At 48.3% G+C, this 25,810-nt stretch overlaps 1 protein-coding gene across 2 annotated transcripts in view; it reads left to right on the forward strand.

Annotated features, from left to right (window-relative positions):
- PTPRN2 (protein tyrosine phosphatase receptor type N2) overlaps positions 1 to 25,810 on the forward strand; it is a 419,388-nt gene that overhangs the window by 123,809 nt on the left and 269,769 nt on the right. For both annotated transcript variants that reach the window (XM_074315027.1, XM_074315029.1), the window contains exons 4-5: positions 14,444 to 14,546; positions 21,944 to 22,097. In XM_074315027.1, the coding sequence (XP_074171128.1) occupies positions 14,444 to 14,546; positions 21,944 to 22,097 (257 nt within the window). The remainder of the gene's footprint in view (positions 1 to 14,443; positions 14,547 to 21,943; positions 22,098 to 25,810) is intronic.

The following is a 25,810-nucleotide window of genomic DNA, read 5'->3' on the forward strand; positions in this document are numbered from 1 at the left end:
CGGAAGCTGTGCTACCTGAGTGAAGTTTGGGAGCAGGTTGTGACTTGATAGGGACGTCTAGCACTGGCGAGAAGAGGCCTGGGGCTTTTCCAAGTGTTGCTGCCTGGAGGCCCCCTGGGCAGGGCCCAGCCATGAATACAGCCAGAGGCTGGGTTAGGGAGTTAGGTGGTTAGGTTTTAACCAGCTGCGGTTCAGGGAGGGATAGTCGGGAGGTGGACTTGCTTTCCAGCCTCCTAACGTGCGTCATCAGGGCTGCGGACTATGCTCTGGGGGCTTGGGGTCGGCAGGACTGAGAGGTCCGGGCCTGCCCATCAGGGAACCTGCTGTACCATCTGGCACCCGACACTCGATTGAAGCGCGCTCACTGTCCAGTCCTTGCTCTGGTGTCAGTGCTTGGCTGTGACTGTCACACTTGGACCCGGCTTGTTCTGGGAGCTACAGGCGTAGCTGGGCCGGCCTCCCCATAGCAGGGTGCCTGGAGACAGGCAGGCAGGCAGGGGGGCTTACCGCCAAGTCCACGATTGCTGGGACTGGCCATAATCACGGCAGAGATGAGGGTGGGGAGCAGAGGGCAGCTCCGGGCTTCGGGGTGCCATCCAGCAGCACACAAATCATTTAGCAGCAGTAGGCTCAGGACTGCCTGCGCAGAAATGTTTCGCTTCCATCTCCGAGCTGTCCAAACACTGCACCGCCCGCTACCCAGAGGCATGGGGAGCATTTTGTTTCTCTTCCAAGTAATTGGCACCAGGAGACCTGCCCAGCGGCACGGCACAGAGCCCAGTTACCGCTGACTCTGCCGTGGAGGGAGGGGGCGCTGTGCCAGGGGTTCCCACCCACCTAAGGAGCTGGGAATGCTGGGGTTGTCATGGCAACCGGAGAGGCAGCCGCTCAGGCAAATGACAGAGGGAGCTTTGCTTCCCTCCCACCTCTCAGATTCTGAAGGGTAAAGAACTTGCCCAAGGTCATCCGTTTGTTAACAGCAGAGCTGGGGTCAGGGTCCCCCGTCTCATCCATCTCCCTTAAGCCTCTGTCCAGTCCCTCGCACTCCATGACAAAATCCCATTGCCTGGGCCGGAACTGCAGGCGTTTATTCCTTGCAGTGCTGGAAGCCAGAAGCCCCAAGGTCAAGTTGCCACAGGTTTGAGACAGGCGAGGACACTGCTGCTTGTGTGGCCGGTGGCCCCTTGCCCTGTGTTCCCCCACCTGGAGAAAGCGAGCTCTGGTCTCTCCCTCTTCTCGTAAGGACACCAGTCCCATCCTGGGGCCTCCCTTGTGGCCTCAGCTAACCTGTCACCTCCCAGAGGCCCCACGTCTAACTCCGTCACACTGAGGCTAGATTTCAACATATGGATTTGGGGGGCACAGACATGCTGTCCTCAGCTCCCCCCCATCTCTCACCTCAGCGAATATGCCTGCAGGTCACCTGGAAACCCACCATGCTTTTGCGTTGTCATTTCCACATTTCCCGTTCCTGTAAGTTCTGACGTTAATTTAATTTTTGTGGGGTGTTTATGTATTGCTACACGTACCCAGAGGCTTCGGAGGAATGTGTAATTTAAATAGGTCTGATCAATCAATCAATCATTCTGTGAGTGCAGCCCAGTGCAGAATACACATTTTTAGTGCGTCTTGATGCCACACCCTCTCGTGTCATCACTGGAGGGACATCGTGAGGTATTTATTATCATGGGTGGAGGAGGCGTCTCGGAAACTCCTGCCACCGACCGTGGTCTGGTTTGTGCCTCCATATAACTGGCAATTGTGTAAAGTAAAACTGAGCCCCAGTAAAGTCCTTTTGCAGTGGGAGTCGGGTGGACGCCCAGAGGGTGGTCATGGCACCAGGTGGGTGAAAATAACAGCCGTGCATTAAGGACCTACTGTGCGCCATGCGTGACCCTGTGCCGCTGTTCCATGTTCCGTGCCAGCAGTGTCATGGCAGCCATGTGGGTCTGCAGGCTGAGGTTTATTAGGGTTCTTACCATCGTGAACTGGGACGTGTTGAGTTCCACTCACATCCCCCCAAATTAATCCAGTCTGAAAAACTCTGCCCCATTAATTGATAAAGTGGGAGGGTCATCCCACATCCAGAAAGAGATTTTGTTCTATTTCAAGAGATTGGCTCAGACCAACGTTCTCTGCTTTGACCAGGCGGGGGCGGCCGCATACTCGCCACAGCGCGTGGGGAAGGTGCCCAAAGGCCCCTCACGACCCCAGGGCACAGGTCCTGGTCAGACGAGGGGTGCCGTCCATCTGTCAGCCCTGAGGCTGGTCAGCACGAGGCCCTCAGGATACGGGGTGTATGACAGTGTCTGTGACTGCGGGCTTCCTTTGTGCTGTTTGTCAGCATTTCTGTGTCCAGTGAGGCTTTGCTCACATATTGCATGTTTCCATGGACCCTCAGGAGCAGGGGCAGGGGGCCTCTGTGCTAGCAACATCCCCTCACACACATTTTCTTATTTAATACTCACTGCAGACTCGAGCCTGGCACCTAGCAGAGGGGAATGTGGTCAGCTGAAGGCTGGTGTCACGGCCCAGGTGACATGATCTGCGGCCCTGCCCTTGTTTCTCACATCCTGCACCGCTGGTCTCTGCTGTGTCAACAACACGCCGAGATCAGAGAAAACGTCTAATTCCTGGTAAAACACACACACCCATTCACACCCATGCACACACACGCACACTGCACCCACACTCGCTCACAGCCATTCACACCCACGCACACACACCCATGCACACTCATGCCCACACCCGGTAGCACTTGGTATAGACTTAAGTGGAGACTGCTGCTCAGGGGGAGAGCGGATGCGCTGTGTGGGGGGCCGGGCCTGCAGGATGCTCTCGTCCTCTGAACTGGCCTCCTTGAGCCCCCGGGGCTCCTCTGCTGAGACCCCACGGACCCCTGTGGCAGAGGGTGCCTGCAACAGAGTTCTGGGCCCACAGAACAACCTAGCAACCACGAGAACCCATCAGTCAACTGAGTGTTTCTTTTCCTGAAGCCAGACAGACGAGTTCCCAGACCCTTTTGTCTCTCACTGCAGTGACTGGGACTTATTAAACCAAACTATCCAAGAACGAGCGTCGTGGAGAATCTTCTTACTGAGACAGCGCTAGACAATAGCAGAGGCAATGCAAGCAGCGGGCAGTCTGCTTCTTGCCTTGGCTTACTTTTGAGGAAGAGGAGACTTTCTTTGCTCCTTTCTTAGCTCTGCGTCTGGTTTCAAACCCCACCACTTTACTAGTGTGTTCTGTTCCAGTCAAAGGTTGGGGTCTGACTGAAGACGTCCAGGCATTGTAGCCAGAATCTTCCGGCATCGGCTTCCTGCGTCACCATGCTGTTTTCTAAAAGGAGTGGAACGCTCTGGGTTTTCTCCCGCCTTTCAGTCACTGATCTGAGTCTGTAGACGAGACTCTCGTCTTTTTAATGTCCATTTGCTGCTGAGTTCTAAGCCTCTCTAACCGGAAGACCCTGGGCTGAGAGGCGGGGCGTCTGTGCGTAGCTAGATGAGGGCGCAGGCTGAAGAGACGGAGGTGAAAATAGACGAAGGACAGAGGCTGGGAAGAGGCAAGGGAGGGGAGACTGTGCAGCCCTGGCCCTCACAGGTGGAGGTCACAAGTTGTGACATCTTATCAGGGGAAAGGGAGCCATAGTGTGTGAATTTTAAAATCAATCACAGGATTAGGGAAGGAAATGAGAGCACGTGGCAGGGCTTTCCCCGCTTCCTGGTGTGCCAAAAGCAAGGGAGCACAATGTTGGGAAACAGCCATCATGGCTGAGTTTGGGTGAGGTGAGCTGTACTTTGAAGCCTGTATCAGGGAAAGGAAAGCTTTTGATGAAAAGGGGGAGTCCATCAACAAATCTGCTGTGAAAGGAGAGATTGCCAGACCTGGGGGAGGGAGGCAGCCTGGTGACGGAAAGGCTATAAAATGTCACAAGGGGAAACTGACGTCCTTCATGGCAAAGCTGGACCTGGACGCTGGCTGGTGCCCAGCACGGGGCTCTGGACCTGGGGTGTCTGCCTGAGGCTGCACCCCGCCTGTGGCGCCGCCGCACCTCGGGGTCTCTATGTTTGGAAGTGAGGCCCTAACACGTCCCTCGGGACAACACAAAGGCCTCTGCCTAGGCCGTTTGAGAACAAGAATTTCATCTCAGTTGTTCAGTGTGGTTTCTTTGCTGTAAGAAATGTGCTGACTCATTATGCAGCAGAATGTTAAGATCTGAAGGACACGCAGATTTTGTTTTTAATCCACTGGCCTGATTCATCGGCCATCCTGGCTCTATTTCGGGTCTTCGTGTAGTAACATTGATGCCATTCCCCTTCGGGTAGTAACATTGATGCCATTCCCCTTCGGGTAGTAACATTGATGCCATTCCCCTCTCTACCTGGTGGGTAGCTGCTCCCAGTGTTGGGGGCTGCAGAGAACCTGAGCTGCCGGGCCCGACTGTGCACCTGGGTGTGGACGGCACGCCCACGGCGTAGCATGTGAGCCCGTCCCCAGCCTCCGCAGGCCAGCGGTCACTGCAGCCCCGTCCTGAGCACCGAGCGGCGTGGGAGAAGCCAGGCCCCCTTCCTCTCGCTGGCGCCTTATCTCTGCCACCTCCAGAGCTGCGAAACGCAACTGTCGCTTGATAACAGGAGACTTATTTTGTGCCGCTGGCCAGGCACTAAAACCCCAGTCGCTAGGAGGGCCATGTGAAGTGACACGGACAGCACGCAATGTGTCCTGAGCTCTGGAAATGGAAGTCTGAGAGAAGGAGTGTGGCTGGGACCGTGCGGCAGCGGCTGAAAGGCAGTCACGTCCTGTGTTGACCTAGCGGCTGTGACAATGGGGAAGGAAGCTGCTCACATGCTCCCGGCACATTCCGGGCTCTGGGACGCGTGAACAGCGTGCTGTGCAGGGCGAGGGGCCGGGCTGCGTCACAGAGCAGCCTGGCTGTGGACTGAGCTGAGGCCTCAAGCCGTAGGTGGCAGGAGGCTGTGCAGCCATCCAGTCCCATCATGGTTCCAGGCCGTGTGTGTGTGTGTGTGTGTGTGTGTGTGTGTGTGTGTGGCTCCAACAGAGCGGACTTGCTCACTGCCGTCTGACAGAGGCTCGCAAGCCCAGGCGACCGGCAGTGAGGTTTTTGTGCCATCCTGCTCTGTGGAGAAGTCTTGGCAGCCCACATACTCAGCCCACGTGAGCAGCCTCCATCCTGAAAAGGCCATCAGCCCGTGACATGGTGTTGACCCCGACAGCGACACATCACATGTCAGCCAAGCCGAGCCAGGAGACGGAGGCCTAGGGGTTAAGCCCACCTGCTCCCTGCCCCTGCTCCCCCATACGGCCTTGGGGGGCCCCGACACAGCCCGGGGCCAGGGCAGGTTCCTCAGCATGGGTGACCTATGGGCACCTGCTGTGCAGGTCCTGCCTCAGCTACCTGCCTTTGCCCGGGAGCCCCTTGCCGCTGGGTTCCTGATTTTGTCCCGTCTTCAAGGAGCCTTCGTTCCTCCTTGTTTAATTGTGTGTTTCTGTTCAGTGAGTAAACCCCGTTATGAGAGCAGGAATCATATCTTTCTTCCCAGGAAAGTCTTCACAGGTCAGAAAACTGAAGGCCTCGTATGTTTGTAACTCCTTCTGCTTTGTCAATTTATTTCATCAAATATTTAGCAAACTCCAACCATGTATAAAGTGCTGTGTTTGTAGCCCAGGCAGCGAAGACGCCAAAATACGGAGTGAAAGCAGTCAGGGCAGCCACAGATGCACTTTCAGCCCCATGAACTCACACGGGCGATTACGTGGCAGTATCTACGTAATTGTACAGCGTAGACTCACTCACACACACACACACACACAGGTGAAAATGTTTAATTACCCCAGGCTCTGGTTCCATTTTTCGTTTTAAAATAAAGCTTGTATTTCAGCGTTGACTGATAGCGTTGGTGGAATTTGCTCTACTGCCAAGGATATCAAGATGAATTTTATGTTCCATTTGTATTTTCTCTGCCATCTTACAGCTAAATAGTGGGACTCGCAAGTATTCAAACGGCTACCTACTGCGATGAGAATAGGTTTGTTTTATTTCATTAGTGGTCGAATTTACAGACGGTGTGAAGTAAGGGATCTGTCAGTGATATGTCACATGCCAACAGTCAAAGCTCGTCTGGGACGTCCTGTGTGGTGCTGAGTCGGGGGTTTTTGGGGTGCATGGCCACACCTGTTCTGCTTCTTGCAAAGTGTGTATAGCCACCGAATGGGCACACTGGGCATTGAGAACACGTACACCAGCGTATGGATGTATCAGTATAAAATAATTACCTTTTCAAAGATTTCGTCTTGGGAAGCTGTCTGCTGTTGCTCAGAACATGGAAATTCTTCCTTTGATGATGTGCCACAGGGCAGCCCAAGCTGTGCCCATGACGGTGAATCTCGGCTCTGGGAGGGCACGTTTGTGGGGACGGGTGTGAAGGTACTTGGTTCCAGGGGGAATGAATGTGATTTACAACGAAGCCAGTAAATAAGTTGGTTATCACACGGTGTGCAAAGTGGAAATGAAGTGTGAATATATCATCACAAGACTGATTTCTTGAATGGCTTGGAAACATTTTCCAAAGAGGCGGAGACGATGGTCCTGCCCAGTGGCCCCTGCTGCAGCCATACTCCTGATGTGTAGAAGAGTCTCCTACTGGGCAGCAACGCAGCACGTCCTTCCTGAATCTGAGCAGAGCCCCCGCGGCCTGTCACCCATTTCCTGTCACCGGCTCCTCCGTCTGGATGCCAGGCTCGTGGGATCGGCTCAGGGATGGGCCGGAGGTCGGCCTTCCCCGGCGTGAAGCGTGACCGAAACCCGCAGCCACCATGGCCGGCAGCAACACTCCTGCCATGTCTGCCACAGGCTGGCCTGTCCCCGCCCCCCTCAGGGTTCCCTGTTTCCTGTGACACAGTCCACACGCCTGGCCCTCAACCTCGACCCCTCTCCCCCTTTCCCCCGTGTCACTGACCTTTAGTGCGTTTCATTCTGCTTCTGAATGGTCTCTCATCCATCCCCGCTACCAGTCTTTGCGTTCGCAACCTCGTCATCTCTAATGGACGATTTTCACACCTTTTACCGAATGCTGTCCTGCTCTCCACACTGTTCATCATTCACAAATCCTAAGGATAAAACAGGAAATGCCTAGAACACTGCCTGGCTCACAGTTAAGTTCAGTAGATAGTTCAGTAGTGGATACTGTTCTTTTTACAATGTTTGATTATTTTCATATTGTTATTTTTGTCATCTTTCCAAGACACAGTTGGGTATTTCTGTCGTACTCAGAAAGCGTTTATGGCTCCCCTCTGTGTACAGAAGACACGGCCCTCCCAGGGCGGCCTCACGGCCTGCTGTCCGCTGCTGTCACCCTTACTACAGCCCCTCCGATAGGGGTGTCCCGCATCTCGTGGTGGGTTATCTGCATTTCCGCAGTGGCTCATGACGTTGACCACCTTTTCGTGGGCTTACTGGCCATCTGTGTGTCCTATGGTGCAATGTCTCTTCATGTCTTTCGTCCATTTTCTAATTGGATTTTTTCAATGTTTACTTTTGAGAGTTCTGTGTTCCAGATACTGTCACTTGTTGGCTCTGTGGTTTGAAATATTTTCTCCTACTCTCTCTTTTCATCCTTCTAACAAGGACTTTTGCAGAACAAAATTTTTAATTTCGATGAGGCCCAATTTATCAGTTTTTCTTGTTTATGGACGATGCTCGGTGCCAAGTGTAAGAACTCTGGTTTGTCCTGGGTCCCGAAGAGTTTCTGTCGTTTCTTTCCCCCTACACTTTTGTTTATTTTACATTTACGTCCATGATCCATTTTGGCTGCTGTTTTGTGTAAACCGTGAGACTGGTGCTGAGGGTCCTGTTTTTGCCTGTGGATGTTTAATGGCTTCAGCAGCGTTTGTGAAAGGCAGTTATGCAACCGTGTAGTTGCTTTTGCACCTTTGTTACCAGTCTGTTGGGCATATTTGTGTGGGTCCATTTCTGGCTTCTGCAGTTTGTTCTGATCTGTGTATCCCTCCACCAGTGCCACACAGCTTGTGGTACCTACACAACGAGGCTCCAGCTGTACGTATAGAATCATTAGGTGAGGCAATCCCTCCTGCTCGGGCTTTCTCCAAATTGTTTTAGCTGCTGCAGCCCTTTGCTGTTCCATGTAAGTTGCTGTCTGTACCTACAAAGAATCTTTCTGGAATTTTGATAGGAATTGTGTTAAATGTGCATATTACTTTGGGAAGAACACGATCATTATTACGTTGGGACTTCCGATCCGTGAACATGTTTTATCATCATTTATTTAGAGCTTTGATTTCTTTCATCAACATCGTGTACTTTTTAATATGTAAGTCCTGCACATGTTTGTTCGATTTACATCTAAGTAATTTGTTGAGATAGTATTTTATTTTAATTTCAGGGTCAATGTGTTCATAGCTAGTACATAGACAAATAATTTATTAGTTCTAGGAGTTTTTGTAGACTCATTGGTATTTTCCATGTAGAAAATCATGTCATCTGGAAACAGATACACTCTTATATCTTCCTCCGTCTTCTGCATGACTTTCATTTCCTTGTCTCGCCCTGTTGCACTGGCTGGAACGTTCAGCTACGTTGAGTACGAGGGTGAGAGGGGCACCCTCACCTGTTCAGATCTTGAGAGGGAAGCTGCTCGCTCCTTCCCATCAGTATGTTAGTGTGTGGCCTGTGTAGATGCTCCTTATCAAGTTGAAGAAGTTCCCCTGAATCCCTATTTTTCTGAGTTTCCATCATGAATGGGTATTGAATGTTTTCAAATACTTTCCTGCATTCATATGATCATCTTTTTTTTCCCTTTAACCTGTCAAGATGGTGGATTACATTGATTTGTTTTGGAATATTGGACCAGCCTTGCATCCCTGGAATAACCCCCAAAATGTGTAGTTATTTTCATGTATTGCTGGGTTTCATGTGCATGTGCTAGTATTTTCTTAAGGATTTTAATGTCTCTGTTCACGAGGGAAATTGGTCTGTAGGTTTCTTTTTTTTGGTGCTGTTTTTATCTGCTTTTGGTATCAGATTAATACTAATTAGTTAAAATTAATTGGGAACTATCTCTTCCTCTTCTATGTTCTGGAAGGAATTGTGTAGAATCCATGTCAGCTCTCCCTTAAATGTTTCGTAGAATTCTCCAATAAAACCATCTGGAGATTTCTTTTGGGAGAGGTTTTTAAATATGAATTCAATTTTCTTAATAGTTATGGGGCTATCAATGACCTGTTTCATACTGGATAGGTTGTGGTAGTTTGTGTTTTTTGCGGAATGGGACCTTTTTATCTAAGTTACTGTGTTTATGTGTGTACACTTGCTTGTTCCCCTAATGAGGGCTGCATTGATATTCCCGTTTTATTGCTGATATTGGTAATTTGTGGCTGCTCTCTCTTTTTCTTTGTCAGTCTTGCTAGAGATCTGTCAATTTTACTGATCTATTCAGGGAACCAGCTTTTATTTTCACTGATTTTCAATTTGTTTTTTCTGATTTCAATTTTATTGATTTCTGCTCTATTATTTCCTTCCTTCTACTTGCTTTGGGTTAGTTTGCTTTTTTTGGTTGTTTGTTTGTTTGTTTGTTTCTTCATGTGGGAATTTAGATGATTAATTTGAGACTTTTCTAATGTAAGCATTTAGTGCTAAAAATGTCACTCACTGCAGATTTAACAGTGTCCTGCAGATTTTAATATGTTGCCTTTTCATTTTCATTCCACTTAATGTACTTTTCCCTTGGATTCCCTTTGACCTATGGATTATTTAGAAGTGTGTCATTTAATATCCAATTGCTTGGAGATTTTCTTGTTATATTTGTGTATTAATTTCTAGTTTAGCCCCATTGTGATTGGAGAAAGTACTCTGAGTGATTTCGATTCTTTTTGTTTTGCTGAGGTTTGTTTTATGGCCCAGGACATGGTCCACCTTAGTCTGTGTTCTGTGGCTACTTGAAGAGAGTGTGTATTCTGCTCCTGTTGGATGGTGTGTTCTAAAAACTGATTAGAACTGCTGACTGATGGCACTTTTGAATTCTCCAGTTTTGTGGGTTTTTCTCTTTGTCTAGTTATCAAGAAAGTGGTGTTGAAGCCTCCAACTACAGTTGTGGATATGTCTGTTTCTCCTTTCAGTTCTGTCAGTTTTTGCTTCACATGTTTGCAGCTCTGTTGTTTGGTGCACATATGTTTAGGGTTGCTATGTCTTCTTGGCGGATTGATCCTTTTATCACTGTATTATGTCTGTCTCTGTCCCTGGTAATTTTGTTGCTCTGAAGACTAATTTACCTGCTATCACTATAACCAGTGCCACTTTCCTTTGATTAATGATACATCTATTTCAATTCTTTCAGTCTGAACCTGCCTATAGGATTCTATTTGAAGTGAGTTTTCTATAAACAGCATATAGTTGAGTCATGCATTTTTAATCCACTCAGTCAATATCTGTTTTCATCATACATTAAGCTCATTTACATTTAATGTAATTATTGATATGTTAAGACGTAAATTTCCCTTTTTTGGTTTTCTATTTGTTCTTTTTTTTCCTTCTCTTTTCATTTTTCTACATTCCTTTAGGTTACATTAACATTTTTTAGTGATCCATTTTGATTTACTTGTAGTGTTTTTGACTGTCTCCCTTGGTAGACTTTTTAATGGTTGGTTTAGATATCACATTATATATACATTCCTTGGCACAGTTTCCTGGTCTTGTTGTTTTACTGGTTTGAGTGGAGTATAGGATTCTTACCTCCCTTTGGGACTCTTTTCCTGTTTATTAGAATTATTTTAAATATTTCCTCTACATACATTTAGCAGCACCTCAGGCAGTGTTTTCACATTTGCCTCAACTATCAAACATAATTAGAAAACTCAAGAGAAGAAAAACTTGTCATATTTGCCCATACCTTCACCTTCCGATTGTTTTTTCCTTCCTGGTGTTCCAATGCTCCTTCGTGATCATTTTCTTCATATGTAGAGAAGTTCATTTAGCAATTCTTTAAGGTAGGCCTACTAGTAAAAAAATGCCCTAATTTCTCCCTGTTTATCTGAGAATGTCTTGATTTCCTTGCCATTGCTTAAAGATATTTCTTGCTGGGTGTCTGGATTGGTAGATTTTTCAGGATTCTGGATTGACAGCTCTTTTCTTGGAAATGTTATACAAGGGCCTGTGACCACTGTGGTTTCTGATGAGAAATCCTCTGTCATTTGAATTGTGTTTCCTTTGTAGGTAAAGAGTCGTTTTCCTTTGGCTGCTGTCAAGATTTTATCTTGTGTTTAGTTCTCAGAAGTTTAATTATCGTGTGTTGGAGATTTAGCTTTATTCTGTTTGATGTGCTCAGCTTCTAGGATCTTTAAATTTATATCATTTGCCAAAATTGAGAAGTTTCAGCCATTATTATTGTTACCTGTTTTTTGGGTGCCATTTCAATCCAGCTCTCTTTCTCCTCTCCTTCTGGGAGTCTCATGACATGAATGGTAAATCTTTTGTTGCAGCCCCACAGGTGTTTTGTGTTTTTTTTCCCCCAGAATATTTTCTCTGTGTTGTTGGAACTGGGTGATTTCTGTGGCTCTTTTCCAGATCACTGATTCTTCCCTGCATCCCCACCATCCTTCTGTTGAGTTCATCCACTCAGCTGTTCATTTTTCAGTTAAAATATTTGCATTTTGTTCTTTTTATATTTATTCACAAAGACTTTCTATTTCTTTGTTGAGGCTTCCTGTTTTTTCGTTTGTTTTAGGTGTGTTCATAATTGTTCTTTAAAGGATTTTTGTTATGGCTTCTTAACAGTCTTGGTCAGGTGGTGCTAACACCTCCGTCATCTCAGTGTTGGTTCTACTGGTTGTCTTTTTCCTTTCAGTTTGAGATCTTTCTGGTTCTTGGGATGACAAGTGATTTTCTGATGAAGCCTGGGCATTTTGTATTGTATTATGAGACTCTGCATCTCATTTAAACCTTGTGTTTTAACTGGCTTTTTCTGGCACCGCTCTGCCAGGGCGTGTGGGGTGCTTCTCTGTTACCGGCAGGTGGAGACAGACATTCCGGTTCCCCAGCAGACCTCTGCTGACACGTCTTTACTGCTGGGCACAGGGTGCACAGGGTTTCAACTTCCCACGGGGTCTCCAGTCACATGATGGTGGGGGTGGACAGTTACCACCCAGTGGGAATGACATCTGGTGCCCTACTCGGCCTGCTCTGATGACACTGGCAGGGTCAGGAGAAGTCGACGGCCTCCTTACAGCCTGCATAGGAGGACGGCCAGGTGTCCTCTGGGCCTTTATGGGCGTGGGTGGGGCGAGTCCGTGTGGTGTTTGGCGGGAATGGAGCTGTATCGTCTACAGTGTGCTGGGTCGCGCTGTCCTGGGTCTGCCTGGGGCCTCACCTGGACGTGGGTGTTCCTGGGTCACTAGCTGGTTCAGCTTCGAGTCCGAGACACGAGCACCCAGTACCTGTGCTTCCTCAGGTCCAAGGTCCCTGCTGGTCTGGGACCGTCTTCTCCCGCCGGCATGGCCTTCTCAGTTGTACTTAGTGGAAGGAATAGGGAAAAGTATGTCTTCTCCAAATTTCCAGAAGCAGAGCCAATCTTCCCAGGGTTTTATTTCTCCTATATGCCTTGGAGAGAAGCGCATGGAGGGTGCTAACACCCAGGACCTATGCATTTCTTGTTTTTATAGCCAAGGGCCCAGTTTCTGCCTGCTCCCAGGAAAACACAGAAATCAGGGTTGAGGGTTCAAGGACCCCTCGTACTGCCTACAGAGCACCTTTATCAGTTGGCTAGCTGATATTCTGCAAAGATGCAGCCCTCCTCAAGTTCCCCAGGATGGACGTAGCTCAGACATCTGTGCTCTTTATATAAAAATATTACTGAAGTTCTGTTAGTTAAACTTTAAAAATTAATTTTTTTCATGGGGAGCTCTTTTTGGCTCTTGAATTTTTCCTGTTTCCTGATAGATATTAATATTAAGGCCATCCTTTCAGGAATGGCATGGTAAGGACGATGCTGGTTTTCTAAATCCACAGTGCAGGACATTGTGCTACGTTGCTTTTAGTTGCGAGTCCTTCTGGGTGTGAACCAATAACAACCATGTAAATGTACATTTCATGTGGGGGGTTTAGTTGCTTTTGGCAAATGGCACAGACTTGCTTATTATTCAGAATGCTTCACCCTAAAGTAAGGGTACCAGTGACTGCGGGCTGGGTGTCCCTGCAGTGGCCAATTTGCTAAATGTTATTTTCCTAACAGGGATGCTTAGAACAGGTCGCCACAGGCGGCCGGCCATCTGGGTAAATTTCTGCAACTGTGTCCACTTGCGGTAATACCATTGAGTCTTCTGAGATTTACAACTCTGCCTACTGTTTGAATCCTGCCGTTTGTAAATTGTAAAAAAATACCCGATTTGCATTTGAAACAAATATTCAAGTGTGTTCATGAGGGCAGCTTCCATCTCCTGAGCCATTTGTTTTCATCCCGCCCAGAATATGTGGTTCTCAGCAAGTTCTGGACCTCCCTACACCGCACACATGCACACACACAAACAAGCACGGAGCCGTCCTGATTTGAAGATTTGGGTAATGTGTTTTTGTACAGGGCATAAAAATATATCTCTGTAATTACATGATATTTAGTGATTAGATAATTATGGATAATTGCATGGGGTAGTTGTAAGTGCTAAAGTGTTACCATAAGATCTAAAATGTACAAATTGCATAATAATTATTCTTGGGAGTTATTTGGTAATTCTGAGCATAATTATCATGTGATCCACAGTGCGTGTAATTAATGCGTAATCACATGGGTTTCGCCTTCATAACCACTTCACCCTTGTTATAAATAAAGCTCTTTGTCATAACATTTGAGTATAAATATAATGTAATTGGTTCCCAGATACAGTACATTAAGCCCCATGATAATTGCTTTCACAGTAACAATACCCCTTATTTCATTCCAAATGTGGGGCCCGGAAGCAGGATGGGGTTGGGAAGACAACTCGCCTGAGATATGGCGACGAGCAGGACAGAGCGGCTGACTGGGGTCACGTACGCACATGTGGGAGGAAGTTCTTGGCCATAACCAGAACCTTCCATAAAGGAAGGTTCCAGAACCATAAAGGAAGGGTTGCGTCTTTCACAGTGGACAAAATCTCTCTTCTACTGAAACGCGTTTAAGACTCCTTGCTGTCCAGCCAGCACCCACGAAACCTAGTTTTTGTCATATTGCGAGCACCTACCATGTTCCTGGGTGGATGTCTCAGAAGGTTGGGACGTCTCTAAGGAGAAGACCTTCCCAGTGAGGCACAGGGAGGGGGAGCTTGGCGTGTTGACGGTGCTGTGACAGCACTCTGCCATGGCAGCAGTTACTCGTGACGCTGAACAGAGCTTTGGCCCAACTTCCAAGCTGGTAATGCGGTGTTTGCAACTTCCCCACAGGTTTCTCATGGCAGGATGACTACACGCAGCATGTGATGGCCCGGGAGCTCTCACACCTGCCCAGGACCTACGCCCGGCATCCCGAGGCTGCCCGCCCCGCCAGGTAAGTTGGCTTGCTTCACATCTCCTTGCTGATGGTGCAGCCAGCATCAGTCAATCCGGTTTCTCTCTTAATGTAGCACAGCCCCCACCGTCTTCCTGGTGTAGAGGTTCCAGAAAGTTGGGGTGTCTCTGGGGAAGAGAGAGGTACTTCTTTTCTGCACATGGCCTAGCCCACGGGAGAGAGATGCACTGCAGTGACCCTTCTCTGGGCGCCCTTGTCATCAGCAGACATGCCTGAGCGTCCTTCCTCCCACTCTTCCTCGAGACCCTCGGAAAAGTCCTGAGTCTCCAGAACCTTGTTTGAAAGCAGAGAAGTTATGAATTCTCATTTCCCAGGAAGAACTCACATTCACTTTAGTGCAAAAAGCAGTATTAAACCATGAAAGTCTCCCAGTTCCCCACACATAGCAGCCTGTACTGAGCTGGATGTGTCACGGACACCATGTCACCTCTGCCCTCCGCACTGTCAGGTGATGGCTGAGCTCTCACCCTTTCTGTCAGGGGAGGAAAGTGAGACATAGGGAGAGTCGAACACTTAGTCCAAAGACGATCCACAGCAAGCAAGCTGGGACCGTCATTGCTGAGCCATTGTGCTGTGTTTTCCATGTTACTAAAGAGTAAAAACGACCCTCCCCAAAGACTTGGTTTGTGAAGGCTGTTTTTGCCCTGAGAGACTCTTCTAAATCCATAGTCTTAGTTAGAAAACTCTCAGTAACAGAGATTTAGTACCTACTTTTGTCTAAAGCATGAAGTAGCTACGCCACCAAGTTCATTTCCAAGTCCTGTGGGACTGAATGCAAACAAGTCACTGAGTGCATGTTCCCTGTGTTAGCTCTCTCGCGGGCCGGACTGAATTTCCTGAGGGTAGGAAGTATGTCTGGTTTCTTATGCCCATAGCTCTCCCTTAGAGCCTCCTGTGTGAAAGGCAATGTGCCATTAGTCTTTGAGTGCGTGGAAAGCCTTTCTGGAACCCCCACACACAAACCTACAACCCCCAAAACAAAGTCCAGCTGTCCTGAATTTTCCTTTGGACGAGTTCAAATTCTTCACACTGGCCTTTAAATGACACGTGGGCACCTGAGCGCCATCCACCTCTCCTTCCGTCTCAGAGATTTGCCTGAGTGTGGCTGTCCAGGAGCCCTGAGCTCCACCAAGAGCAGGGGTGCGTTGGGTGGCCCCCAGAGTCAGAACGGAGGCATAGGAGCCCTGGGGAAACCAAGCAAGGAGTGGCTCCTGCTGTGGTCTAAACAGGCAGTGAATGGGACTGGTAAGCACAGCTGAGGTGGGCGGAAAACCAGAGTGTGTGTCAGCAAAAGAACAGCATTTCCAGAGAGAATACGTCTGAGAAGTCAGACCAGGTGGGACCCTGGACAGATACCTAGATCACCACACTCTGACCTGTGTTATATGGTCATTTTTTTAAATTGCCAATTTTATTACGAAAAACGGTACCTTATTTTTGTTTTGTTTTTTAACTACAAGTGAGAATAAGTTTAAAAATATACATATTACAGATTGCAGTTGTCTTCTATGTGATTTTCCTGACCTTTGTCCACATAAAAGCATGTTTGTGTATTTTTGCTTTGTTTATTTCCATAGAGAGCCTTTATATTTAAGGGCAGTAACTTTTCATGTATCACCTTTTAAGAAATACTTTTCTGATCTGTTCTATAGATGAACCAGGTCCAGTTGCTCATGTAAATAGAGAACTCTCAGCCCTCCCAGGCTGGGTGTCCGCTTCCTGCTCTTGAGTGTTGAACCTAAATGACACCGATCATTTCAGCTCTGAAATAAAAGCAGAGCCGCATTTTGGGAGGACTAGATGGAATATTCCGTTTCCTTCCCACCTGCTCTCCCCTCGGGCTGCACCAGTAGGGCCCGTGGCCTCGGCGGGAGGAATGAGGTTGGGATGGCAGTGAGATCGGCTGCCCCAGGTCACAGCGCTGTCCTACGCGTGGCTCTGGTCCCACGAACTCCCCCTCCCTGGTTGCAGAGCGTCTCCAGTGTTCCCCTCATTGGCTCTTAGTCCTGCGTGCTTGTGTAAAGAGCTCCCTTATCAAACCACTCACATGTCCCACTTCCGGATGTCCTCAGTTTCCTGTGTGGGCTCTGCCTGATGCAGAGACTTGGCAGCCGACAGAAGAGCCGTAGCAGCCTGTGCCTTCTTCCTCAGCTTTGTCTCTGCAGCAAGGTGTCAGGGTCACGACAGAAAAAGAATCGTTTTCCTTCTTTTCATAAAACTTCTGCACAGCTTTCTTGAGCGTTGAAATTTTCTGCTTCCTTGTGTATTTACATTGATTCTTCTTTGCAGGTAAATCTCATAACACTTTCATTATCTTCTGAGATTATTGGTAAAACATGGTCACAGTTTTTATTGTGCAGATTTGGGGAATTTATATTTTTGCGGAGAACTACCATTCTTTTCATTGTTGACATAGCGTGATATGTAGTATTGTGTTATGATCTTAAATATCATTCAGCATATGTGTGGTTATCACGCATTTGTCATTTTAACTTGATTTTTCTCTTTACCCATTTAACACAATTAAATAAAAAGAATTATCTCTTGGTTTTTCTTCTTTCTACTGTGCTTAGATTTATTTTTCTTTGTAAAACTTCTTGAGTTGAACATTTTGTTCATGCTTTTATTTATTCATTTTAGAAAGTAATCTCTTTAATTCTTTCATTCATTAATCACTTAAGTCTACGCATTTGTTTTTGAGTATAGTTTTGGCAACATCCTGTGACTTCCATGTATCCTCATTTGCTTTTGTTCTAAATTATCTGTAGTTGTAATTTTGTATCCTTTGGGAATAATCAGTGTTTCATAGACTTTTTTTATATTATGTGTTGTTTTTAAATTTTAAATTAGTGTCATTTTACAACATTTTAGTCAGAGAATACAAATCTGTTTAGCTTTTATTTTTTGGAAATGTTGAGATTTTCTTTGAGGTCTAGTTTATATCATACTTTTGTTAATTTTGGATGGATACTTCAGAAAGCTATTATACCCACTATTTGCAGGGTACAGATTTTAACAGTTTATATATATAATTTAAAATTATAGGTAAATGTAAATATCAATTATATTACTCAAAATCAGTATGTCTGTATTTATATTTTGACTTGCTGAAATGTCTCAGACAAAAGCTGTGTTCACAGATTTTCCTTTCACTGTTGATGTGTTTTGCTTTGGGCGCTTTGAGGTTCCGACTGCAGCACAGAGGCGCGTGTCCTCACGTCCTGTTGTCGGTCACTGCACCTGTTGCCATTTTCACACGGTGCCTTTGTCACCACTAACGCTTTTGCTCTTGGATTCCATTTTCTGCAATTAGTATTCCATGCCTGCTTCCTCTCTGTTCTTGCTGCCTATTTAATCATTGGCCATCCTTAAATTCCTCCGTTTGGACCTTGTCTGTTTGACGTGCAGTTTTGTAAACAGTGTCCAGGGGCCCTTGTTACGGCCCCTTCAGGCTGCGTCGTGAGAACGTTTACGCGGCGGAGGGCCCTGGTTCTGCTGCTTTTTTCATTTCCTCTGTGGGCTATGATTGGTTTGCTTTTATCGTCTTTATTGTTTGTCACTATATATCTTATTTTAAATTCAATTTGTAGCCATCACTTTTAAGTTTTCCAGAGTTTTTGAACTAACAGGTCTATGTCATTATTAACGAAAAGAATCGGTATCTTCTGCCCCCCAAGTGCGACAAGGCGCTTGTTACGCGTCCGCTTCTCCACTTGCTCCTGACCCCCCTCTAAGCGGCCCTTCTCCCAGTCTGTGTGTTCCCAGGGCCTTTCACCAGTGAGACCTCGGCCAGTGTTTGTTAACTACAGGCAGGAAGGAGGGAACAAATGATCTACTGACGCCTGGCTCATTACATAAAGAACTACACTAGCCAAGAGTCCTGCCCGGCTTCTTCATTCCATGGGGCATTTCTAGAACATCCTGTACTTAGTGGGTTTGGAAGTGTCCACAGTCGGCCAGTGAGCTAGTACTCGCGCTCTTCAGACCAGACAGCTACCGTTTGGGGAGATTAAGCCCCAAGCCAGAGACCATGCAGAGGCAGAGGTCAGTTAGAGCGCAGCGGTCGGGCTGCCCTCTTGGGCCACCGGAGGACGCACTGTGCATGAAAGCCGCAGAGAAGCCATGGGGAACAAGCAGAGCGGGCTCACGGACATTGCGTGTAAGGAGCAGGCTGGGAGCTGAGCGCACGCCGAGACCCCAGGAACCTAAGAAAGGCGTCTGCGGAAGCGCTGCGAGCAGGAGGGGGTGACGCGGCGGCCAGCAGCAGGTGACAAATAAATAGATAACATCATAGAGAACTGGACCCGGAGGCATGAGGGCCGGGTAGCTCCTGAAGGTTTTCTGTGAAGGAGAAACGGGGCCCCAAGTGAAGATTACGCAGGCTAGGATTCCTGAGAAAAGGAACCGGGTTGGCAGGATGCTTTTTATAAAGATTTGTTTATAATTTGTATTTTTTTTTTTTTTTTTTTGTCCAGCAAGTTGGCTGACAACTCAAAGCATTTATGTTATTTGGAGTCTGAAGGTCAGTGCACAGAAGTGCAAAGGAGAATAGTGGAGACCTGAGTGTAAACCGTTTTTAATCTTTTTATAGTAGAAAACGTACACTTTAAGAGTCTGACTTGCTTCAAGCCAAATAACAGGGCAAAAGTCAGTTTGCAAGTTAATTGCTACGATATTGCACAACACGGTGATGACCGCTCGTCACTGTGACATATTACAGTGTCGCAAACAAGTCCAACAGGCACACAGGAAGATGGATAGGACAATTTAAAGGCACATTTATGGGGTGGTTCTATCTGCATTGATTAGCAATTAGTGAGAAAAATAGATTAAGTATCAGAAAAGTAAATTGACTTCAGTTAAATTACACTCTAACAACATGGGACATGAAAGTTCATCCACTGAAAAATGGCCAAGGAAACTATAGCCATGATTTGAGATGCAAAGAACTGTGAAGCCCTTGATAATTTATATGCCTATTAAGAGTGAGCCATTATAGCTTTAAAAGGCATTAGAAATAAAAACAGGACAGTTTTATCAATTAAGATAATTAAACACAGATATGAAGATTTTCCGTAAGTCGTAGCTTTTATGAAATACATACAGATCGCATACCTCACGGTAGTGATCCGTTATGGAAAATCAGACTTTCTACGTGAAACGCTGGCCGCTGCTGCTGCCGCCCACACGGAGGTGGTTGTCCGCACGCACCAGACCCACTTGCTCACCACAACGCCAGAGGAAAGACAGAAACTGAGGGAAGAGCTTTCCAGCAAAAAGGAACCTGGCCTTGAAGTCTGGGAAATTCTCAGCCTCTCCAGATTGCAAAAGATGCTAAAATTAGGAATTCATTGTCAGGACAGCCTGCGCTGGAGAAAAAGCCAAGCGTGTGGCTGGACGACCTTGGCCAGACCTTCACAGGGGTCGAGAGTTCAGAGTGCTTGGTAGCAGAGAGGGGTCTTGAGGAGAGAGTGTCCCCGTTTGGTTTCCTTCCACATTTAGGGTGCAGCCTGGTCCTTTGGGGCAGGGATTTGTATAAAAGCAAAGGTGTGAGACAGGCTGGGAAGCTCTGGGTCAGCAGACCCCACAGGTCCAGGCTCTGAGATGCCAGCCCCCTCGCCATCGGCCAGATGCCACGGTCCCCGAGAGGCCAGAGAGCGAGACTGGCCAGAAGGCCGATGTGGAGGGCATCCTTCCCCACTGCAGAGCCACACGAGCTCTGACATCTGCTTCCTGGCTCCTGTTACGGGACTCCTGGCCCTGACTTTCTGCTGATTCTGGTGGCCACCTGGCCACTTTCTCTGCCTTTTGTTTTGGCTGCACTGAGCCAGGGACAAATGTCTCTCTCAACTGGAAACAAGTGGCTCTCTGACAGACCTTGAGCCTGAGATGGAGGTTACATTCAGTTGCCCTTCATGTGTCTCCCCCTGGTCAGTCAGCCTGCGTGTCTGTGGTCTGTCCTCGCTGCCCTCGGCCCTAGCCCCTGCCCCCGAGGCGCTCCAGTGAAGCCACAGCCAGCGTCAGGACACACCTCTTCTGTCACGCCACCACACAGGAAATAAACAGAGCAGCACCTTCCATCCTTCCACCTTCGAACACACCTCCCAGCATGCTGCGTGCACACAGGTGCTGGTCCATAGATAGCTTTTTGGTCATCACAGGTCCACAGTGTAGACACGTACAGCACTGTGTAACGTTCATACTGTGACAAATCACCACAAATTTAGTGGCTTAAAATTTAAAACCCAGTGTTTGCTTATATGAAGGTCAAGTGCATTTGGTATGAAAACCTCCCCCTACACGTGAGGGCTGCTCGCCCTCTCACGGCTCTAGAGGCGTCATGCTCCGTGGGCCCGAGCCCCGTTCTCTTCCAGAGCTGGAAGTCTTTCTCACGTGATGTCACCCTGACACCAACCCGCTGCCTCCTCATCCTCTTTCCAGGACCTTGTGGTCACACTGGGCCACCTGGATAACTCCTCTTAGGGTCAGCGAGTAGCACCTGATGCTGTCTGCCACCTCACGTACCTGGTGCCACGGGCCTCACACTTTCCCAGGTTCTGGGGTTGAGACGTGACATCTTTGGGGCCATTATTCTGTCGCCACGAGCACCAAACCACTCACCAAGCACTTTCCTGAGTCCATTGCTTTAGCGCCTCGGACCAGCTTTACGTGTGGGGGGTTGCTGGGTTTGTGGGATTCCGGAGCCGGCAGGTGGCAGGACCAGGGTGAGGCTGCAGGGTTCTTTCTACCACGTGGTGTCACCGCCCATCACTGGGGCCAGCAGCTTCCACGTTTGCTTGTGAGCTGCCTTCTGCTTGTAAAGTGCTCGGCTCTCAGCTCTGCAGCGAGGGCTCCTGCGCTCCTTCGGGGCCAGACCCCCCCCAGACTGGGCTTTGCTCTTGCCCCTCCGCCCCTCCTCCCCACTTGCCAGGCCGCAGGCCCGGTCCTTGGGTCCAGCCCGCCCGCTGTCCGGCTCTCCCTACCTCATACTCTTGCGGGCCTTGTCGTGAGTACTGGCCGTTCCACGTACTAATTTCTTCCCTGCCCTGGCAGTCAGGGCCGGGTGTCAAGAATGTACGTTAGAACTGGTTCTCTCCTTGGGTCCTCATCAGCCCTCACAATGGCTCTGGACAGGCCTCCCGGCCCACCCTGCATGTCAGGGCACAGGCTCAGGGGTGCGAAAGCATCGCACCCGGCAGTGGGAGCGAAGGAGGCTGGGGCCTCACCACCTGGCCACGCATCCCGGTCCCTGCACGGTTGCTCAGGCCGCCCTGTGTGCATTTCCCATGGTCCTGCAGTGGTGTCCAGCAGGGGCCAGGTGGGAAGTGGACACCCAGTGTGAGAGCAGCTGGCTCACGGTTCTCTTTGCTTTTCAGGGGCGCGAAGCAGAGTGCTGATGACAAAACGAGGTATAGTCTGGAGGGCAACGTTGGGCGTGCCACGGCCCTCGAGCGCTACCTGGAGGCCCTGTCCCAGGCCACTGCCCCGAACGTGCTGCCCAGGACGACGCAGGACAGACCGCCAGCTCAGGTGACCTTCGTAACTTGCTCTGTGATCTGGTTTATGTGTCACTGTGGGGGTGGGGGGTGGGCTCTGCGGTGCACACACAGGGAACATTTCCTAAATCTTCAGCTGGCATCACTTGGATTTTGTCCTGTGTCCCAGACCAGTGGGCGTTTGGGTGTCGGGTGGGGGAGCAAAGCGGTGTGGATTTCATTTACTTCAAGACACAGTGGAGAACCAGCATCTCTCCCAACCCGCTCGAATGTTGGTGATTGTAGCTCATACACGTATAAAATCACTCTTTGTCTCCCCCTTTGGCCCTGTGGTGTGGTTATCAGAAGGCATGTGAAGCTTCGTGCTCAGTCTCGGCTCCTGCCATGGCATTTCTTCTATAAGGGAGATGGCACGTGTTGTCCCTGGGTGTTGGGCACGAATAATCAATATAGAGAAACCTGTGCCATCCAGAGACAGTTTTAGTAACAGAGGAGGGGAGGGGAACAGCGTTGCAAATGCTCCACAGACTCAGGAGGAGTTGGAGCAAGAGGAAATCAGTTGAAATTCCTCTGTGGAGCCGTTCAGCAGGTTCCCCACCACGCCGGGACAGGAGCACACCTGCCTCATGCCTGGCGCCCTCCTTCTTGGCTCCAGAAGTAAGAAGGTTGGCCTGCAGCTCCAGGGCACGGCCTGGCCTCAGACAAAGAGGCATCACCTGCGGAGCGTGTGGTTTTGTACAGGGAAGCCCTGGACCGTCATCACGTATCTCTCTTGCTTTTAGGTATTTGACAAATTTAGCCTGGTTCCAAAATGGAAGAATCAAATTTAGAGTAGGAGTTGCTCCCTAGACAGGAGTAGCATGAAATTCGCCTGGAGGGGGTACTGAAGAGGGCCCCCTTGATTCTCTGCCACACTCTCTGGCCGTTGCCCCTGACGCGAGGTGAAACGAGAGGTGTGACAGTCGGCATCAGAAACCATGTGCCGCGCGTTGTAGGGACATGTTGATGTGGGGTTGTTCTCAAGGCACCTTCCCTGCTGTGGAGAAAAGTGTGACTGGCGTCTTTGCAGGGGACATGCACCCCCTAGAAGGCCATGATTAGGGTGTTGGGCGGGTGTGAGTCTGCAGCCCTGATGCCACCTGGGGTCGCTGGGGCGCCTGAGGAAGCAGAAGCATCCCATCACTGCCCACCCGCCGCCTGCTCTGCAGTTCAAGACATAAAATGGGAGGAGGGGCTGGCACCGGCCTTATCAAAAGTCCCATCAGCGACCACTTACCACCTTCTCCAGTTTGGCTTCTGTGCCCTGTGACGCCCGTACCCGCTGGGCTGGCCGTGCACCGCGTCAGCCTGGATACTATGGCTTATGCCTGTTGTCCCATCACGATTACGAACGAGCCATCTTTTTCTCTCAACAATGTCCCAGTTTGAATAACGAATTCTGTGGTCACCCTACTACACAGCCAATTCAGTATGACAGTCACAAGGATTATTAAGAAAGCGAGCGCTTGGTGGCATTTTTGTCTCAGGGATTTTTCTTCTATGTTAAGATCGATACTTCCATTAAAATAGTAAAAATGCACGAAAACCTAAAACTTATTATTTTCTGTATTCAATGTTTGAATGAGGGGAAAGTTCTTCATCATCTTGCTGATAAACAAAGACTGGATAAAGTAGGAGAATGTCACCGAAGCTGCTGTGTGGGTTTCTGCCACATAAATCCAGCCCCCCAGGAAGGTGGGCAGTGTTTTCTGACCCCTCCCCTCTCAGCTGATGAAATATTTCTACTGGGAATCTAAGCTTTGTACACTGATGGTCTTTCAAGGTGCAACCAATTTCCAGTGAATTATGTTATAAATCATCTTTTTCTATGTATCTGTCATCAAAAATCTAACTCTAGCATGGAGTCAGAGAAATGTTGGGAATTTATTATCTTTGGAGGCTTTAATGCTGATTACTTTATGACAGCAGCCAGAGGGAGTAAAACCACATTACTCCTCTTAAATCAAACCCACTAGCTCAAAGCCCTGTGCATTAATTGAGCTCTTATTGATCACGAAATCAGTGCCATTCCTCCTGTATTGTTAGTGGTGGGAACCAGCTCCAGCTTTCATCGACCCCAGGGGCGCTGTTTCAAAGTCCTGTAGTCATTAGGGAACATGGTCAATTCCCACGTACGCTATACTGTTTGGGAGGTTTGCACCAAAACCCATCATTTGACAATACTGTGAATTAACTGATTTATTTTGGAAACATTGTTTTAAGCATTTTTAATGTGCAAGAAACTGTGCTAGGTGCTGGGATTGGAAAGATAAAAGTTCATCCCTGCCCTCTAGGATTTCACAATCTTACTGGGTAAGGGAGACAAAAACTGGAGTTAAAGATAGAGCCAGTGGTATAACAAGGGAATGTTAGACGTGAGGAGACACTTGAACCGGATGGGCAGTGGGCTCAGGGAGGCTTTGCACAGGATGGTCGTTGGGAAAACAACTAGGAATCACCAGTTGGAGACGCTCAGACGGAGTCACAATACAGAATATCGATGGGCCACCCCAGTCGCACTCTGACAACACGGACAAGCCAGGTGGACTACTGAATCAGCTTCAAAAACAAAACCTCAGAGAGCTGAGGATGCAAAGAAACCTGAGGGAATTGAACTCAGAAAGTGATGAGCTCATTCCAGCGGAGAAGGACCGTGGTTACTTTCATACGGGAACAACAGCAGGGACCAACCATGAGGGGACAGGCTCCTGCCGTGGGATTGAACCTTAGGGATTAAACCACAGCTAAACCTTAGGAAGTGCTGACAGTGTAGGGGAGAGTTCACAGGGACAGGCTGATGGGGTGCTATGTACACGGGGCAGGAGCTGGAGGGGAGGAGAAGGGGGGCGGGGCTGCGAGAAGTCATTGCAGGGAACGCCAGGCTTTCTGAGCACCCTCAGCACCCTCTGAAGGCCTGGCACAAGGCAGCATGAGGAGAGAGGGCCATCACATCGGGTGCAGAAAAGTGCACTGATGAGGGCAAGGGGATCTTCAGCAGCTCACAGATTGGCAATGGGCTGTAGACCAGAGAGAGCTGCTATGGTCCAGAGGACTGGCCGCTGCCTGCAAAGCATAAACGGTCCTCAGCCTCGCCCCAGAGCTCAGACCCTGTCTCTGAGGAGGAAAAGGCCCTCAACATGGCTGTTGCCAGCAGCCACTAACTCCAACAACTGCAACAAAATCAGCACCTGTTTCAGCCACAGCTTGCATGGACTCAGGCCCCACATCAGCAGACTGATCGAAGGATGGACATGCCATTTCTCAAAGATAAATGTTATCCATCCTCTATTACTCTCTTATGCAAAATGTCCAGCATTCAGTCAAAAATCGGGAGACACATGAAGGTACAAGAAAATGTGACTCATGGTCAAAGAGGAAAGAGGCAATAGAAGAAAACCCAGCTATGGATCAGTTGTTGGAATTATTAGAAAGGGACAGTTTAATAGTTAAGATAACTATACTAAAGGATTGAGTGGGCAAGGTGAAAAACCATAAATGAACAAATGGAAAATTACAACAGAGATGGAAGCAATAAAAGATAACCAAATGGAAATGCTAGAAATGAAAGCAATGAGACCAGAATAATGAATTCATTTGATGAGTGTAATGATAGACTAGACACAGTAAAGGAATGAATCAGTGAATTTCAAATCAGGTCAATAGAAATTATAAAACATGAAACATACAGAACATAAAAGTAATGCAAAA

This window comes from Rhinolophus sinicus, linkage group LG11 (genome assembly GCF_036562045.2).
Source record: "Rhinolophus sinicus isolate RSC01 linkage group LG11, ASM3656204v1, whole genome shotgun sequence".
Classification (NCBI taxonomy): domain Eukaryota; kingdom Metazoa; phylum Chordata; class Mammalia; order Chiroptera; family Rhinolophidae; genus Rhinolophus; species Rhinolophus sinicus.